Source organism: Erinaceus europaeus, chromosome 9 (assembly GCF_950295315.1).
Source record: "Erinaceus europaeus chromosome 9, mEriEur2.1, whole genome shotgun sequence".
Classification (NCBI taxonomy): Eukaryota; Metazoa; Chordata; class Mammalia; order Eulipotyphla; family Erinaceidae; genus Erinaceus; species Erinaceus europaeus.
The window spans coordinates 52,238,485-52,257,003 of record NC_080170.1 but is presented as its reverse complement, the minus strand read 5'-3'; the positions used below and the strand labels follow the sequence as shown (position 1 = coordinate 52,257,003).

Sequence of the window (18,519 nt, the reverse complement as noted above, 5' to 3'; positions counted from 1 at the left end):
TCAAGCCCTGCCCTGTGGGCTCTTTATCCTGCTGACTCATGGGTACATGGAGCTAACTCCCAGATTTCCTTCTACTTGACCATCTTCCCTGGGGCAGATGTGAACAGATGGTTTCTCTGCTTCTTTTCTTCTGCTGACCCACCTCCAACACCTAATTTTTCCCTTTATATCACTTGGCAAGGCTCAACGTTCACATTAGAAGACCATTTTTTTGTGTGTGTGACTTTTAACATTCTTATTTTTCAATTCCACTCTACTTAGCATCCCAGAGAGGATTAAAGAGTATTAGAAGTTGGTAGGAGACCAGGGTTCTTATTCTTGTTCTGCTGTTAATTAGCTGTCTGGCTCTGGAAAAAAAAAATCTCTGTCTCTCTGGATAGCTGCTTTTTAAATGTGTAAAATGAGAAGTCCAGGGCAGCTCCTGTCTAATGCCTTTTTCAAGTGTTTCTATCCGCACATCTCTTATTCTATTTACAGGAGCTGAGATCTTGTTGTAGGGTTTCTTTTATATAAAGCGATGAAGGTGAGGAGTCAGACCCAGGGTCTTGTGGATACTCCACAATCACACTTAAGCTCCAGGGGTCATAGGGCTCAGGATGCATTGGGTAGCCCTGTTTCATGCTCTTGCCAGAGAAAGGAGTTGGGAGGACACATTGTTGTAACCCTCTGTGTTTTCACCTTTCCAACTCTTCCGTCCTCTCTCCTGATTCCTGGTGGCGAGGGCAGTGGTCAGTCTGCTGTGTGTGTGCTCCTGGCTGGAAATATAAAACTGTGGCAAATGGCTCCCCTCTCCTACAGCCCTTTCACAAAGAGTAAGCAAAGCAGCATTTTAGATAATGACCCAGATCCTTCTATGGAAGAGACCTGTGGTACTCAGTTGAAAGGCAGGCAGTTAAGAGCAGCACCTCCGAAGTGAGGGTGGGGGTGGGGGTGGGATGGCTCCAGAGTTGCTATGGAAACAAAAGGAGGTTATGCAGCTTCCCTTCCTCCATGTTCTGGGAACCTGCAGAGCATCTGATGTGGGCCTCCAGAAGTCTTCACATGGTGGAGGCTCCCTGTGCTTAGGGTTCAGACTCCGTGTGGTGAGATCTGGGAATAGGATGAGTGTTTCTGTTTAGTCTGGATCCTGGAATGATGATTCTCTTTGCAAATGGACCCTCCTCTAGAAAAACAGATAGTGAACTTAAACGTATGTCAAGAGCCACAGACCAGCTCTCCTAAGAATCCTGTGGGCTGTAGGATAGCAGATAAAGCAAGCTGACCCAAGGTGGCCTTGAGTTTCCTCCTTGGGGCCCACTGGTGGAGCTTATTCTGAGTGTGTCCCCCACCACAATCCCCTCTACCCCCTCCAGCAAATAGCTAGTGGCTGATTTCAGAAGATCTGAGACTTAACATTGGCTTGCATTTTCCCTTTGTAGCAAATGGCATAAGGACTAGTTACACTTCTGGAAAGATGTTTTAATTCAGTAAACAAAATTAGGAGGTTAAATGAAACTATTGGACATGAAAAAAAAAACAGTGGTGAAAATGTTTGTTTCCTAAGTGGTTCATTATATTTTCATCATTGTCTGTTCTCTGCTCACTATTGCTGCTGGTCCTTTATGAGAACTTACATTGAGGTCACAGGTGAGAGGAGCTTGGTGGTCAACTTTGTCATCTGGGTAGGAATTGACTATTAAACTAAACTCAGACATCCAATGATAAATTTCCCAGAAGTTTTATGGATGTCTGTGTGTTGTTACTTATTTGTTTTTCCTTTCCAATCTTTTCATGGACACTCTGAGCCCAGTGTTGAAGACAGAGTTGTAAATGGTCAGAATTAATTGCTTGACCAGCATGTTTAAGACACAAGTTTATCACAAGTCCTCCCTGATTCCATCAGAAGAGGGTGAACAACAACGAGATGATGAAAATAATCTGACCTTAGGCCAAAGGAAAAAAATATATCTTCAATAAGAAATCAATTTCTTCCCATTACTAGAGTGTGAGCTTTGTTTTGGGATATCAACTTTGAGCCCCTTTCCATGGTGTAGCCTACACATGGGTTTGTGGCTGTGTATCTTCTGGAGCACGTGGGTCAGTGTCTTTGAATATTCCAGACTGATGATTAGTATGCGAGTTGTTGACTGATGTCCCTTTTCTCCTTGTTTGCATTTAATTCCTTGCCTATATTTTGTCATCTGTCATTTCTATGTGGACACTAGAACCATCATGAATGAATAACAACTTGCAATCTGTGATCACCATGATAACTAGAGTGCTGGTTAGTCTGGTTATTACAGGCAGTGCAGCACTGTCTCAGACATAAGCACCATTAAAAGAGATGGCCCAGAATTTGGCAAAGAGACAACTGGGGTGGATTTGAGCAGGTGGGGTTCTCAGAAGCTGAGATAATGCCATAGCCCAAATGGCCAGGTGGCCTAACATTCCACTTACTCCTGCCTCCTGGACTTGGAACTCTGCCTCCACAAGACCCATCACCTGTTCTCCAGTCCCTGGAGGAAGATTCAGTTTGGAGTCTGAACTTGACCTAGTTTGACCTGTGCCCTTTGCCCCCAAGATCTTCCACCCTGTTCATGACTCCAGAAACCAACTGTCTTGGAAAACAGGCAGCACAACCCAGAGTGGGAGTGGAGGAAGTATTTTGCTTACAACCCCCCATTATCCCCTTCCCATCCCTACCCTATTTCCAGGTTCCATGCAGAGCCATCTCCTACCTGCAGAACAGTCGGGGGCCCCGTAGCCCTCATCGCAGGAGCACAGCCCCTCTTGGCAGAACCCCCTCCCGCTGCAGGCATTGGGGCAGTGCCGCTGGCCGCAGTCCTCGCCCACGAAGCCCTCCTGGCACAAGCAGGTGCCATTGGTGCACGTGCCCTGCCCAGAGCAGTCCCCGGGGCACCTCAGCTCGCTGCAGTCCTGGCCTGCGAATGGCTCCTCACACACGCACTCCCCATCCACACAGAGTCCCCTGGAGCTGCAGTCTGTTGGGCAGTGGAGCTCTGAGCAGTCGTCCCCGCTGGACTCGCTGTCGCAGAGGCACTGGCCATCCACGCACACTCCACGGCCGGAGCAGCCCAGTGGGCAGGAGGGCTCGGAGCAGTTCTTGCCGAACCAACCCTCGTGGCAGATGCAGCCACAGGACTCAAGGCTGAAGTTGCCATGGCCACTGCAGTGGGGGAGGTAGTCCAGCTGTCCTGGAATAGTCAAGGGGAAGGTCAAGGGGAAGGTCAGAGGCAGAGGAGGCGGCTACCCCAGCTACTTGCTCATTCTCTGACCTTTCTGGTCACATCTGTTCTGTGGAGAGTTGACATCAGCCTAGTCTGGTACTCATCCAGTTTTGTGAATATTTTCACCCCATCAGTCTGACTGCTTATACCACTCTGGGGTTTAGAGAAGGAATCTCCTGCCTTTCCAACCTCCCCTGTTTTCTGTTTTGGCTCATGGAACCTCGAATGAGGATTCAGGTGAAAGACTTACCGGCTAGTGTTTTCAGGAAAGCAAAGTTGCTCAAGGCAGTGAGCATATCAGACAAAGCCAGGGAGGGAAGTCTGCCTCCCAACTTACAACTATCCTGGAGCCAGCCACAGTCACAAATCACCATGGGTGAAGGGTGTCCCCAATGTCCCAAATAGTCTCAGTGCTCAGAGACTTTCATTCTCCTCTCTGGCAAACCAATGTGGTTGCCACCACCAAAGGAAGTTTCTGACAGAGGTGTGCAGGTGCAGGGTGTGGGGACTGAGGGGCTGAGTGCCTGTGGGCTAAGCCCTGAGTCTGCCTGCAGGGCCAGGTCAAGAGCAGACCTCCTCCCTCCCACTCCTGCCATTTACGTAACTCTGCTCATTCATCACAACTCAGCACCAAGGTCACTTCAAAGGCTGCCACAGGCTCAGCCTTATTTAGACTTTGTTTGCTGAGATTTCTTTAGGATTCTCCGCATATCTTTGTCCTGGCCCTTAGCATGCTGCAACTGCAGTGGTGAGTTTGTTCATCCAGGGTGACTCAAATAAACACAAACTCAGGGTCTGTTTGGTGTCCTTCTATGCTCTTGGTTTTGGAGGAATGGGGTCAGGTGAGTTATAATAATCTCATTCGACTAAAATACTTTAGTCACCCCCACCACCTGGGCCTGAAAGGACACCATGTGGATATTGCTCAGAGGAGTTCTTATGCATTTTTCTATGTCTGTCAGGTGAGCAAAGAACCATCTAGAGAAACCACCCAGCTTTCTGGCTACACTGAATGAGTGACGTGACCTGAGGACCTCACCCCCACCCCAAGAACAGGAGAAAGAACTTCTGACTCCTCTCTTTTCCAGATCGTTACATTATCCTTCGGAGGAGGAGAGGGAGATGAAAAAACATATGAACTACTTCTCAAGAGCTGCCGCGATCTCAGGTCTTGGGCTCTATGTGTCTGACACCCAGGCTTTCTTCTGGTGCCATCTCTGACACCTCATCTCCCTCCCCATGGAATCCTCAAATGAGGGGATCTAGTGGAAGTGAAACTTGACCCTTTAATGGTGAGGCAGGTCCCTCTTTCACAGGGAGTGAACAGCTTGGGTTCAAGGTACCTTTTGTGTGAGTGAAGCTGGCAACACAGAGAAGTGAACCAGCTTCTCCTCGGGGCTCAGTTGATAATAACTATTGCTTTTATACTGCTTCTGCAAGCCAGACTTCCATCTGACATAAGTTTTCCCATTCAATAACTCCTGTTGTTCTAGTCCATCACAATTGAAAGAGGGTGCACGAAGGCTTTGCACATGATTTGCTGAAGTCTGCTTCCAGAAAGGAAGTAGCAGAGCCGGGGGTTTGCACCCTGACTTTGGGGAATTTGCAACCTCCCTGAGAGTTCAAGACAAGTCCTTGTCAGAGGTGGGCAATTCAGGGGTGGATGTGGCTGGAAGCAAATTTCTCAGATGCTCGGCGTTTTGAGATTAGGGTGTGTACTTGCCTGTATAAGTATGTGGGTGCACATGTGCATATTTATGTGTAAGAATGCATATGAATGCATGTGTGGGTATGTATGTACATGTATGGCAGCATACATGTGAGTATGTGCATGCATATGTGTGTGAATACCTGGACTCTCGGGTCTGTGTACACTGAGGGACAGGGCTGGAACTCCCATCTTGCTGGGGAAGATGGGCCAGGCTCTCTGAGACTCTGATGAGTATCACTTGCTCAGATGTGAGGAGGCTGTAGTGAGTGAACAGCAGCTGGCCCTGAGGTCCCTCTGGTAAACAGGGGAGTTATCACCCCGCACCCCTGTGATAAGCTGAGACGAATGAACTCAGTCCTCAGGTTCCCTGCCTGCCAGGACATTGTTGTAATGAACCACATACCCGACTCAGCCCCCAAATCAGATTAATGCTGCTCCAACTGTCTCAGCTGGAGACAGCCCCCTGACTGCAGCTCCAGAGGACTGAGCTGCCAGCTCAAGACAGATGAACCAAAGGCCACAAAGACCAGGGTACTCTCAGCCTTCCCAGGGAAGCATGCAGGGTTTGCAGGGATCCGTGACAGCTCTCTGCCCTCCCTTCTATCTCCCCACACCCCCAGCCCCTGCGAGGCCCCAGACTCTACCTGTGGCTGCACTTTCTGGGCAGCAGTTGTCGCACTGGTGGCGAAGCAGTGACACCTCCCTCTCCAGCATTTCGATGCGGTTCAGCAGCTCCTGCAGCACCTGGGCAGAGCCAGCACATGGGCAGGCCTTTTTGGGGAGGTTGATCCTATGGGTGAAGGTAACCTGGCCCTCGGAGTCTGAGGTATGGCCTGTGGACTCCACCAGGCCCTCATCTTCAGCACTGATGTCCTGCTCTGCTGAGGCCTCCAGTCCCGCTGAGGAGCACAGGCTGTCCACGGGCACGTGGATGTTGTACACGTGGTTGAAGACCACCGGCTGCTCTTGGCCTTGACTAGAGCTGTTGTAGCTGCCCACACCAACCTCCTCCTCTGCAGCCACCTGTCTCTGCACACTGTCCAGGGTTGTCTCCAGCTTGCACTCGGAGGGCTTGAGCAGGGAGCCCAGAAGGAGCAGGTTGACACTAATGAACATGTTCTTCAGGACTGAGGCTTCTCCATCTGTCCCCATCCTCCTGTCCAGAGCTCCAGGTTCAAGAGCAGCCACTGCACAAAGCACTGTGTGTGGCAGTCTGCAAGAAAAATGCAGACATGGTGACCTTGTGATTGGGCCCCTACACTGTGCACTATGTCCTGTAAGCTAGAGAACAGGCCAGTTTCCAAGGAGAGTATCAGAAAGAGAGAATGACCTCCAGGGTCACCTCAACCCAGGGTTCTGCAGAAGGATGGATTACTGACAAAGAATTGTGCTTCTGCAGAAGGGCATGCTGTTTTCCCAAAAGGCTCATTCATCTAGCAGTTATGGTTGGCAAGAGGTGCCAGCAGAGTGCATGGGTTCGGTCTCTGTAGACCATAGGTGATCCCCCAGGAAGAACTCAGGATGCCTTTCTCTTCTGGGCAAACATTCTGAATGAGGGGATCCTAAAGTCTATGATACACCTTCATGTTTCTTCAGGTATTTAATATAATGGGGCCCCACTAACTATCTCAGAATAACTGATTAATGTCTCCAAACTCTACTATTCAATATAAGTTGACTTTAGAATAGCCAATCAGGTAGATAATACAGTTCCAGGTAATGGTGGTTGTTTATAATCCTTGGGTATATTCATGACTACCTGGGATCATATGAGCCAAACTTTCTTTTAATTTTCCCCTTAAATAGAGGCCTCGTGCTCTGTGACCATAGGGTGCCTTTCTACTGAGGTCCTGATTAAATTGCTAAAATAATGAATTAGCTCCTCTGCTGGCTACTTCATCACCAAGAATGATAAATTCACCCTAATGCAAATCAGCTTTACAGGAGCAATATTCTCTTTGAATTCCCTGTGCAAAAGAGAAGAGAGGCTTACAAACTCTGTCTCTAAAGGTAGTATTAGCACTTCTAAGACTATTAGAGTCTAAGGCATCACGTGGAAACAATGAAGAATTGAGACAAAAAAAAAAAAGGCAACAGGTCAGAGCTAACATTTATGGACTTCCCTAGCTACACAGAGGATCTTAATTTGCCCCTCAGAAAGCCCCATGGAATTCAATCCCACCTTATAATGGAGGAAATTTTTCCCAGAGATGTTTGAATGCAGGTCTGAGTAGCTCCCAAATCTAAACTGATCCAATTCAACCTGCACTAGCCTATTTTGAAAAAGGTTCCACTTGAACTTACAGGGGTTAGATGGTCAACACATCTTTTTTTGAAGGATACAATTCCTTCCATTACAAGCACCAGTAGCTAGTGGGGCACTTACCAGGGGCCAAGCCAAGCATTTCCTTATTGCATTCATTTTCACAACAACCCTATATGCTAGGAATGTTGCAAGAGGGGTATTTAGGGGTCCAGACATTTAGCAACTGCTATAGATTGGGCAGCAATCAACTACTCAGAAGCTAATCAGTCAGAGCAGTTCTCAATAATTCACAGGGCTCAATGCTGACTTCCCCAAATGGTGTGAGTCCTCTGTCCATTTCTCGCTCTGAGAAGAGGAAATGAGCTTCAGGGAAGGCCTAGAAGTCTGACCATAGTTGCACAGCTAATGAGCAGAGGATCCAGGCTGGAACCAGAGCTTGCTGACCACATTCTAGCCATCACTGCTATTTTTTGACTGGTTTTAATGAGTGGCCACATGCTGTTCTCACGAGAAGACTGAGAGTTTTTACATCAACACTCTCATCTCCTGGGATCAGATTTAGGGCTGCCTGACAGCATAACTTTTAGCTGACTGTTTTCTTCATCAACTCAGACCAGACTCCAGGAATTGTTTTTCTCTTTGCCCTTGGAGGGAGGCTTGTTGGAGGATGGTTCTTTGTTTCAGAGTGCCCTCAAGAATCTGGAGTAATCCAAATCCAGTAAAGTTGGGCTGGGGGGGGGGGGGGGACTGTGTTATTTGTTTGCTTGCTTTTTCCTTCCTATACTTGGCCTTCTTAAGGACAATTTCCATAAGCCAGCATGGATATCTCTGGCATCAGGCTCCTCTCTGCGCTCCCTCTGGGTTGCCCTCACAGAGGATGAACTTGCGCACACCAGGGTAGTTTTCCATGGTCTGAGGCCACAGAGATGAGGTGCCTGGGACCCATATTTCAATGTTGACTTCCTTCTCTGTATGACTACCCAGAGAAGGCTCTGGAAACTTGTCAGAGGTAGAAAACTGTGCCTCCAGGCCCTCACCTGATTTCTGGAGGCTATGAGTCTCCCCAGCTCAGCCAAAATTCTTGTCCCACTGGACACTTCTCTGAAAGGCTGCTTTAAAAAAATATTTTTTTACTATCTTCCACCTTATGGTTTGGTTTCTTCTCATTGGAGTGCTTCTCTATAGGTCCAGGAAAGTGATCCACACTTCTTTTTTAAAAAAATTTAATAGTAGTTTTTATTTGCTTTTGAAGGAAACTTATAAGTATATATTTTTCCATCTCTTCATAATGTGTTACCTCACCATCACCCCCTTGAAAGCACCAAGTGAAGTAATTCTATAATTTTTAAAGGTTTTTTTAAAAAATATTATTTATTCCCTTTTGTTGTCCTTGTTGTTTCATTGTTGTAGTTATTATTGTCATCATTGTTGGATAGGACAGAGAGAAATGGAGAAAAGAAGGGAAGACAGAGAGGGGGAGAGAAAGATAGACACCTGCAGACCTGCTTCACTGCTTGTGAAGTGACCCCCTTGCAGGTGGGGAGCTGGGGCTCAAACTGGGATCTTTATGCCAGTCCTTGCACTTTGAGCCACGTGCGTTTAACTCGCTGCACTACAGCCTGACTCCCGTAATTCTATAATTTAATTATGTGAGTCCCTTCAGTAACTCTTGTAGGTCTGGTTTAGTGTTGGTAAGCAAGTTTGTTGCTTTTCTGAAAAGTTCTTCATGGCTTCTTCAAACCTGATTGATAACTTAGGTGGATACATTATTCTTAGGTGCAATATGTTCTGTCAGTCCTTTTTAGCCTTTAGAGTTTCCATTGAGATATCAGCTGATAGTCTTGTGGGATTTCCTTTATGAAGGACCCTTTACAACCTTCAGAATAATTTCTTTGTCTTTGACACTTGTCACTTTAACTATTATGTGCCTTGGTAAACTTAGGCTTCAATTCATTTTTCTTGGAGGCCTTAAAAATCTGGACCTTAGGATCGCTCTCTCTCTTTAATTTGGGGGAAATTCTTAGCTAAAATTCTTTCACATATGAATTCTCTGTCTGTTTGTCTCTCTCTGTGTGTCCTTCCTCCTTCTCATACTCCTATTATATGAATGCTACTTCCTCTTGATGTCATCAATTATATATATATATATTAAAAATGTTTTAGTGTTTTTCCCTTTTGGTGACATTTATTTTAACTTCCTGCTCTCCAATTTGGCCTTTGGTCTGTCTTCTTGCTGGTATTTTCTTGTGTCACTTTGCTCTTCATTATTGATCACTAATATGTATTTATTTATAAATTTCCTCATTATTTCTCTGATGTGTTGCAGTTCTCTATAATTCTTCTTAATTTGGTGCACATCTCTAGGACCACAGCTTCAAGGTCAGCATTAGCAGGTTTATATGGTTTTGTTGAATTTGGAGTGGTCTTTGAGCTGTTACCTTTGTCTACTATAGCAAATAAGTTATATCGTTTCTCCATTATGTAATTATCTGCAAAAGTGACTGAGGCAGTGGGTGGCAGGGTACTAACTGGATCTGTATGGTGGCCATAGCAGCTGAGGGGCCTAGCTGGTGCCAGGAGAACTGAACTGAGCATGGGTTGAAGTGAGTCTGGGATGAACCTAGTAATAGAAGGCCTAGCTGGAACCATAGGAACTGCTGCTACCAGATGGGCTGAAGCCGGGTGGGAAGAGCTGTGAGTGGGCTTAACCCAGTAGCAGGCTGAACCTGGCAGACACTACAGATTCATGCAGCCTGTAGCTGGAGGCTGTGACAGAGACAGTGCCAGTGCTGGCCACAGCAGCAGCAGAAGCAGCTACAGCAGGAAGAGTAGGGCAGATGGCCTGGTGGTGAGATCTTGGCCTGGTGGCCTGGAACTGAACTTAGAGAAAAATTTTTCCTTAGTGCAATTCCCTCTGTTCTTACCACCTGGATTCTGGATTTCTTTCTTTTTTTTTTCCTTTACTATTAGTTACTCTGACTCCCAAGCTAATTTCTATGTTGTTTTTATTATATCTGTTGTAGTTTTTGTAGTGCTGGTGGTGGCGAGAGCAGAGGAGGCTAGTTTGCTATCCTCTTGGCTGGAAGTCCACACTCTGAAGAATAACAGATATCAGAAGGGAAAGGATGCCACAAGGAGATGATGAAGAGGAAGAGATAATGCCATAAGTCATGTAGAGGGAAGCTGCATTTGTGGATTTCTTTCCTCTTTGAGGACCCTCTGAGTCAGAGAATGACTGAAGAGATCAACCTGGGCAGAGGGACATCAGAGAAACACTGAGGAAGAGAGGTGAGTACAGCTGAGTGCTCTACTTTCTGGGCTGGGGTGGGGAGCATGAGGGGTGGATGGCACAGGACATGGCTGTGCTCTGCCTCACTCTGATCCTGGGTTTGATTTATGGACCAGAATTCATCTTTGGGGAAACAGCTCCCCTCCATTTTTTTTTTCTGGTTGGAATTAGTATAAAAATAGTTCCTTTTTGCTCTCTGTTGGGAGGCTAAAAAGGTTATTGTGAAAGATGGAGAAAAAGGTTATTGTGAAAGATGGTGTAATGTGGTTACATTGGTCTTACTGTGTGAGTTCTGTGGCCGGGGGCCAGACCACATCTCCATCAGCTCCCAGCCTCTGAGGACCTGTCAGACTCTGACAAGGACTGGAGGTAGAGAGGCTGGGTGGTGATGCACCTGGTTGAGTGCACAGATGGTCCCAGGTTTGAGCCCCTGGTCTCCACCTGCTGGGGTAAAGTTTTGGAAGTGGTGCAGCAGTGCTGCAGGTATCTCTCTTTCTCTTTGCCTCCCTATTTCCCTCTTACCTCTTGATTTCTGGTTGTCTCTATGCAATAAATAAATATAATAAAAATTTTAAGAATATAAGAAGAACTGGAGATATAGATAGGCCTGGAGAGAAAATAGGAGGGGTAGTAGTCCATTCAGTACAGGGGAGGTGTGTTCGCTGCAAACAATGAATCAGCTCAGGAGATGGTGGAGCCCATATGGAGCTCTGATGGGAGGAGCTTTGACTCAGATGCTGTTGAGGTGTCTTCTGTGGGAGGCACAGGGTGGCCCCTATGGTGTGGTGTCTATAGCCTTGCATCTGTAGGGCTCAAAGGAAGGAATCCCAGAGTTGTGATATTGACTCTGGGTTCACCTTGTTATTGGTGTGAGGCTCTGAGGAACCTAGCCTTTGATGATGCCTGCTTATTTTCCTGAAAATGGGCTCTTGAATCTCTAGTAAGGGAGTCATACTGAGAAAGAGATCAAACCTCAATGGGAGAAGATATTTGCACATCACACATCTGACTGATAGTGAACATCTATGCAGGACTAATACCAATCTGCAAAAGAAGTAAAATTAATCCAGTAAAAATTGGGCCAAAGAACTACACAGTTTTCTATAGAAGAGATATACATGGCCCACAGTTATATAAAGCAATTCTCCACTTATCATTAGAGAAATGCAAATCCAAACTACACTGAGTGAGGATATATCCTAAGGAACTAAACACATCCATTCAAAAAGATTTGTGTATACCTATGTTCATAGCAGCACAATTTATAATAACCAAAAACATGGAAGCAACTCAGGTGTCCAACAACAGATGAGTGGCTGAGTAAGTTGTGGTATATATACACAATGGAATACTACTCAGCTATTAAAAATGGTGAATCTTGGATGGAGCTTGAAGGAATCATGTTAAGTGAGATAAGCTAGAAAGATGAATATTGGATGATCTTACTCATAGACAGAAGTTGAAAAATAAGAACAAAAGGGAAAACACAAAGCAGATCTTGGACTGGAGTTGGTGTATTTCACTGAATTAAGAGACTCCGGGGTGGGGAGGGTGGGTTCAGATCCTGGAATATGATAGCAGAAGAGGACCTAAAGGAGTTAAGAGTGTTATGTGGAAAACTGAGAAATGTTACACATGTACCAACTACTGTATTTTACTGTCAACTGTAAACTATTAATATTAATACTCTCAGTAAAGAAGAAAAAACTACACTGAGATACCATCTCACACCTATGAGAATAGCCTATATTAACAAAACAGGAAATGACAGGTGTTGGAGAGGTTGTTGAGAAAAAAGGGGCTCTGCTACACTGCTGGTGGAAATGTAAACTGATGTAGTCCCGTTTGGAAGACTGTATGGAGACTCTTAAATAAATAAACATGTAATTACCTTATTATCCAGCAATGCCAGTCTTAGGCATTTATCCAAAGGACACACAAACACTAATTTGAAGCAACACAATGTACCCCTATGTCCATAGTTGCAATATTTGCAACAGCTGAGGAGTGGAAGCAGCCTAAATACCTATTGACAGATGACTGCCTAAAGAAGTTATGGAATATATATTCCATGGAATATTACTCTGCAATCAAATAAAATATGGCATTGTGTCCTTTGGGACAAAATGGGTGCAACTGGAGGTGACTATGCTTACTGAAATAAATAGAGAGATGAAAGACAACTATCAAATAATTTTATTAATATGTGGAATCTAGAGAACTGATACACAACAACTTGCAAAAAAAAAAAAAGCAAAACAAAAACAAAACTCAGAAACAAGCAAACTGTTTCTAACATTTGGGAGAACTATGATGGTTATCTTTGGAGGTGAGAGGGTGGGGACACAGAACTTTGGTAGTAGGTATGGCATGGAGCTATACATTGCAACCTTAAAATATTGTAACTTACTATTAACCACAAATAAGAAGTGAAAAAAAAAAGAAAGATATCAACTCACTTGCAGGGGAAAGCTTCATGAATGGTGAAGTAATGCTGCAAGTCTCTCTTTTTATCTCTCACTTTCTATCTCCCCTTCTCTTCTCAATTTTTCTCTGTCTCTATCCAATAAAAATATAAATAAATATTGAAAAATAAATATAAAATATTAATATGGGGGTGAATGCAGAATCATTCAGACTTGAATTTCCACCTGAGGACTTAGCTGACAAGGCTATGTAATACAATTAGGGGTACCTGTTTCCTTTTGAGGGAGCCAAGGTTGAAAAAGTCAGCTTTTGCATGATTTGGGGTAAATAGAAATCCCATTTGGGGGATAATTTATTTTATTTATTTATTTATGCCTCCAGGATTATCACTGGGGCTCAGTGCCTACACTACAAATCCACTGCTCCTGGAGGCAATATTTTCCCATTTTGTTGCCCTTGTTGCTATTGCTATTGTTGTTATTGGACAGGTCAGAGAGAAATTGAGACAGGATGGGGGAGAGAAAGATAAACACCTGTAGACCTGCTTCACCACTTGTGAAGTGGACACCCCCCCACCTGCAGGTGGGTAGCCAAGGGCTCGAACTGGAATTTATCCTAGTTTTATAGACTCTGGAAAATTCTTAACATCTGTAGAGTATTTGACTGTCCACTCATCCATTTATATTAATATGAATGAATATAATTGGTATATCAGATTGATTAATCTATATCTAAATTGAAATAGAGATATCTATATAGATATTAATGCATATTTTCTTTCTTTTCTTTTTTTTTTTTTACTGGAGCACTGCTCAGCTCTGGCTAATGGTGGTGTGGGTGATTGAACCTGGGACTTTGAAGCCTTTGGCATGAGTGTATGTGTGCATAACCATTATGCTATCTACTCTCTGCCAGCATACTTTCAAATATAGCTTCTTACAAGAGTCCATAGGATTATTCTCAGTTTATAAATGAGGCTTCAACTATGGAGATATCCTTCCCAGTTACACACAGGAAGTTAGTTCAAACTAATTTCTGAATCTCCTTTCTCAATAATCAGGTCAGCTGTAGATGCTACAACCTCATTCTATCAGCTGCCCCCATCCTTTGGAAGAAGGTAGGGTATAAATAATGAGTTACTAATTAATCTTTATCATTTTGGTAAAAAATTCTCAGAGTCTGACCTTTTGCTATGGTTCATGCCCTGTATTTCTGAAACTTGGAGAGTTGTGTGTCACCATCCACTGCTAAATTATTCTGATAGAGTCATTAGATCAACTTTCATATTTCTTTTCTTCACAGTGAACAAAACCCCAGAGAGAATGTTTCCTCATGAGAGAGACTGACAACCAGACTACAGCTCAAAGTGACAGCGTCTGTTTCCTGCCAAACCTAGAAATTATTCCAAACAGAAGTGGTTCCTATCCTCATGGTTCTTAGGACCTGGTGTGAAGTCTCAGAATCTTCACACTGAGTCAAAGGATATGGCCAGGCAGCCATTTCTTTTTAAAACTAAAGACAACTTGTTGGGTTTCACAGGTGCTCCTCACAATGAGTAGACAAACCTATGTGGGGAAGTGACTAGAGAGGGCTTCCTGAGGATTCACTGCCCCCTGCTCTGCTAAAAGATTTTGGAACAGGGGCAATTGGTATGGGAAGGAAGTTCACTGGAATCCCAAGGCCAAATGCAAGGAGGTTCTCCCTCTGAAAGAACCATCTTCTGTATTAATGAAGGTTGAAAATTAAGTAGAACTGAATTAAGAAAGTCACACATAGAGATCTGCGTGGGCCTATGGAGTAAGAGGGCTAATTCTGTAATGGAGGGGGCTTCCAGAACTTGATGTCTAGTGTTTGGAGGGTTGTTCAGGCCATCCCCTGTAATGTGGACATGTGGACTCAGAATTTCTCCTCCTCTTCATCCTCCTTCTCCATCTCCTCCTCTTTCTGCCCTCAAGGCATCACTGCTTCAGGCTGACTTTTTCAGATAGGAAATGAGGGTGAGGGGTGGCAGTGGTGGACCTGCAGAAGGAGGGAGAAACTACAGCACCAAACCTTTCCCCAGTGTTGTGAGGGCCAGGGGTTTGAAACTGGGTCACAGACATGGCAGAGGACGAGCCTTCCAGGTGAGTTGTCATGCCATCCCAGACTCAGAACTTCTAATTAACTACAACCATGCATGTAGGAATTGCCTACTTGATTATCAGGACACTGAAATCCTTCTGAAACAAGTGCATCTTAGGTGTATTCACTCTAAGAAATTACACTCACTCACTTTCAGAGTTCCAAATAATTTACCTATCTAAAAAAAATACCCAACCACAGATTAAAATATCAGATTCAAGCTCTTTCTAATTAAGTTACGTAACTACCTTGAGACTGATCCTGCCAGCAGGAACTGAATAATTGCTTTCATACTAGTCATACACCAATTCCTTCTGAAAACTTGCATGTTGGAAGTAGTGGCTTATAAAAACAGCTCTAAAGACCTAAAGGAGATATTCACTTCATTGTATAAATGGTATGTTTTAGAGCATGAAATAGCACTACCCTGACCCAAAGGCTGGACACAGGTGAGTTATCTCATCCAGTGCATAAAATAACATAATTAGTTGCTAACTGAAATTGGAGAAGGTTCTGGAGTACTGGCATATGGTGCACAACTTGCTTAATTAAATTCAGTTACACACTGATTTCAAGGCAAGAACAATGTTGAGTTCCATCTGAGATATTTAATGGTAAGCTGAAGAAATTTTAAGTGACTCCAGGGAAAGAAAGAGTCATATATCAGATAACATATATCAGATAAATAACAGTCTATGAGGAAGCCCATACTGAGGTACAGAGAAATCTCCAGAGACATTTCAATGGATTAGACAGAATTTGGACTGGGCCTTGAGGATTCAGAAAGATTTGGAAAAAAAAGAGACAAGGAGATAGACAATAGAGAAATCAGGTAGAGACTATGCTGAACTGCAAGTGTGTGTGTGTGTGTGTTTGTGTGTGTGTGTGTGTGTGTGTGTGTGTGTGTGTGTGTGTGTGTGTGTGTGTTTGGTTTCAAAGCAGTCTGTCAAGATGTCAGAGCACTGCAAAGGGCATCCTTAGACCTGCAGTGGTAACTGGCTCCCAGAATGGGTTCTTATCTGAATTATATGTGTATATTTAGTTTAGTTTGTAAGGTCAGGATTCACCTTCTTCATTACTTTAGAATGTTCTTTTTTTTTTCTTTTTTTTTTTTAAATTTTTTATTTAAGAAAGGATTAGTAGAATGTTCTTTTTTTAATACATAACTTTATCATGGTTTTTTTGCATATGAACTGGTATTTTATTTTAATTTTTAGGATGTTAGAGATTAAGCATTTATTCATTTTCCTGACTTTTAAATTTTTCTTGAGGTAAGTCAGCACAGTTTAGGGGTACATTTTTCACCTCCTGCTGAACGTTATCACACTATCCCCACCAGCAATGTACCAATAATCCTCCACCAAATTCTCCTGGGTCTCCTCCATCCTAACCACCCCCTCACAGTCCTCCTTTCAACAGTCAGAATATAAAGGCTTGTTTCCTTTTGAATTTGTCTGGTCACTGCTTTGCTTCTCTACACTCCACATATAAATTAGATCATCTGGTATTAGTTCTTCAGAGTAATTTCATTTAGCACAGTCCTTTCCAGTTCCATTCATGTTGTTGCAGAGAGTAAGGTTTCATATTTTCTCATAACTGAGTAGCACTCCATTCATTGTGTCTATACAATACATTTTTCAACCCACCCATCTGTTGTGGAAACATGGCTTGACTCCATACCCTAGTTATTGTAAATAGAGCTGCAATGAACATAGACATGCAATTATATTTTTAGATAAGTGTTTTTCTGTTCTTTGGATAGATATGTAAGAGTAGAACTGCTGGATATGGAATCATATGGCTCTATTTTTAGTTTTCTGAGAAACCTTCATACTGTTTTCTATAGGGGCTAAGCCCTAAATTCCTTTTATTGTATCCTCAGTCTTGAAAAAATGTCCCCAGTAAAACTACTCTTTATTAACTTATTCATTATTGTTCTAAATGTGTGTGTGTAGCAGGGGTGGTCAGTGGAATATGAATGTGATTTTAGTTACTGCTAAATCCAGGGTATGTGCTGTAAAATGCTGGACTTTGAAATGCTCTCCATATTCAGAAATATCATCTTGCTATAAGCAGCTGCTTTCTGAACAGTTAAGGGAGGGGGCCTGGGTGGTGGCACACATATATGAGTTCATATATATGAGCGCATATATTACAGTGTGCAAGGACCCAGATTCGAGGCCCCAGTCCCTATCTGTAGGGGAAAATCTTTGCAAGTGGTGAAGCAGTGTTGCTGGAGTCTCTCTGTCTTTCTCCCTCTTTATATTCCCCTTTCCTCTCAATTTCTGGCTGTCTCAATTTAATAAGTAAAGATAATAACAAAACAAAAAAAAACTAAGGAAGCAGAAGGTCCTGAGAAGACCTGGTACCTCACCATTCTATTAAGGTTGTGGAAATTCCAGTCAGTATTTGAAGCTTCCCCAAAGTAAGTGTGACCAAATAGGGTACAACAAAACCCACGAGCAGAGGTGGATGCTTGTGTTGACGTGGTAGTTGGCTGCAGGAATAACTTGTGCCTGAAGTCCGTTTCTCATTGACTGGTATGCTGCTACCTCCAGTGTGAAGCTCTTTCCTGCCCCATCTTCCTGTGTGTTAATTTGACTTATTTCTGCACATGGTTCTAGAACCTTCCCTTTGCCCTTTCAAGTGGTAACTCCTCAGCTGCTACTAAACCCAGATATCAGTATCCTTATGTAGCTGTCCTGTGCTGGTCCAGCCAATTATTCTCAAGGACCTAACATCCTTGGGGTGGGAGGTAGGGGTATTTCTTTCTGTTCTCACCACTGAGTGAAGCTCCCTTGTACTCAATACCTCATTCCTTAGGTAGGTGGACACCAAAGTAATACAAGAGACTGTATTGGCAATAAATTAATGCCTTCTGAAAACCTATTTGGAAACAGGTCAGTCTGAAACCATAAATAACAGTGACATTTTCATCTGAACAACAGCCTTCAACTAGCCCAACGATGGACATGGTTCAGTGTGGTTTTGTGCTGTAGCAGAGAACAAGATTCATTGCCGGTAAAAGGTTCAGCACTTTTCCCCACACAGATCTTTCTACCTCCTGTCTTGAAAAACATGGATATGAATCAGATTAACAGAATGCCTGGAAATGGCTGAGTTCATCTGAGTCTTTAAGATGCTTTCAAGAGCAATATCTTGATCTTTTCTCCATGTATTGTGCAATGTATGTTAGGGAGGTGGAGAGCCCCAGACTACAGATGGGTAAACTGAAGTCCACTCCCTGGAATAACTGGATCTAAAGCATGCTTTAAAAGTCCAGGGTAATCTGTGCCACCTCTGAATAAGTTTCAGTGTGCAAAGAGACTTGGCTCACATCCTTGAGTTTGTTTTCCTTCCACAGATACTGGAAAAATAGAAAAAAATTTTTTAAAGGGTTCAGGTTATTTATTTATTTTGTCAAAGGAATTATCACTGGGGCTTTGTGTCTGCATGATGATGAATCCTCTAATCTTGG

General features: G+C 43.7%; 1 protein-coding gene across 1 annotated transcript in view; it reads right to left on the bottom strand.

Annotated features, from left to right (window-relative positions):
- The window catches only part of TNR (tenascin R), a 285,470-nt gene that overhangs the window by 59,145 nt on the left and 207,806 nt on the right, over positions 1–18,519 (bottom strand). The window contains exons 3-4 of the mRNA XM_007525207.3: positions 5,583–6,151; positions 2,718–3,194 (exon numbers count right to left, since the gene is read on the bottom strand). Coding sequence (XP_007525269.1) covers positions 2,718–3,194; positions 5,583–6,090 — 985 coding nt within the window. The 5' untranslated portion in view covers positions 6,091–6,151. The remainder of the gene's footprint in view (positions 1–2,717; positions 3,195–5,582; positions 6,152–18,519) is intronic.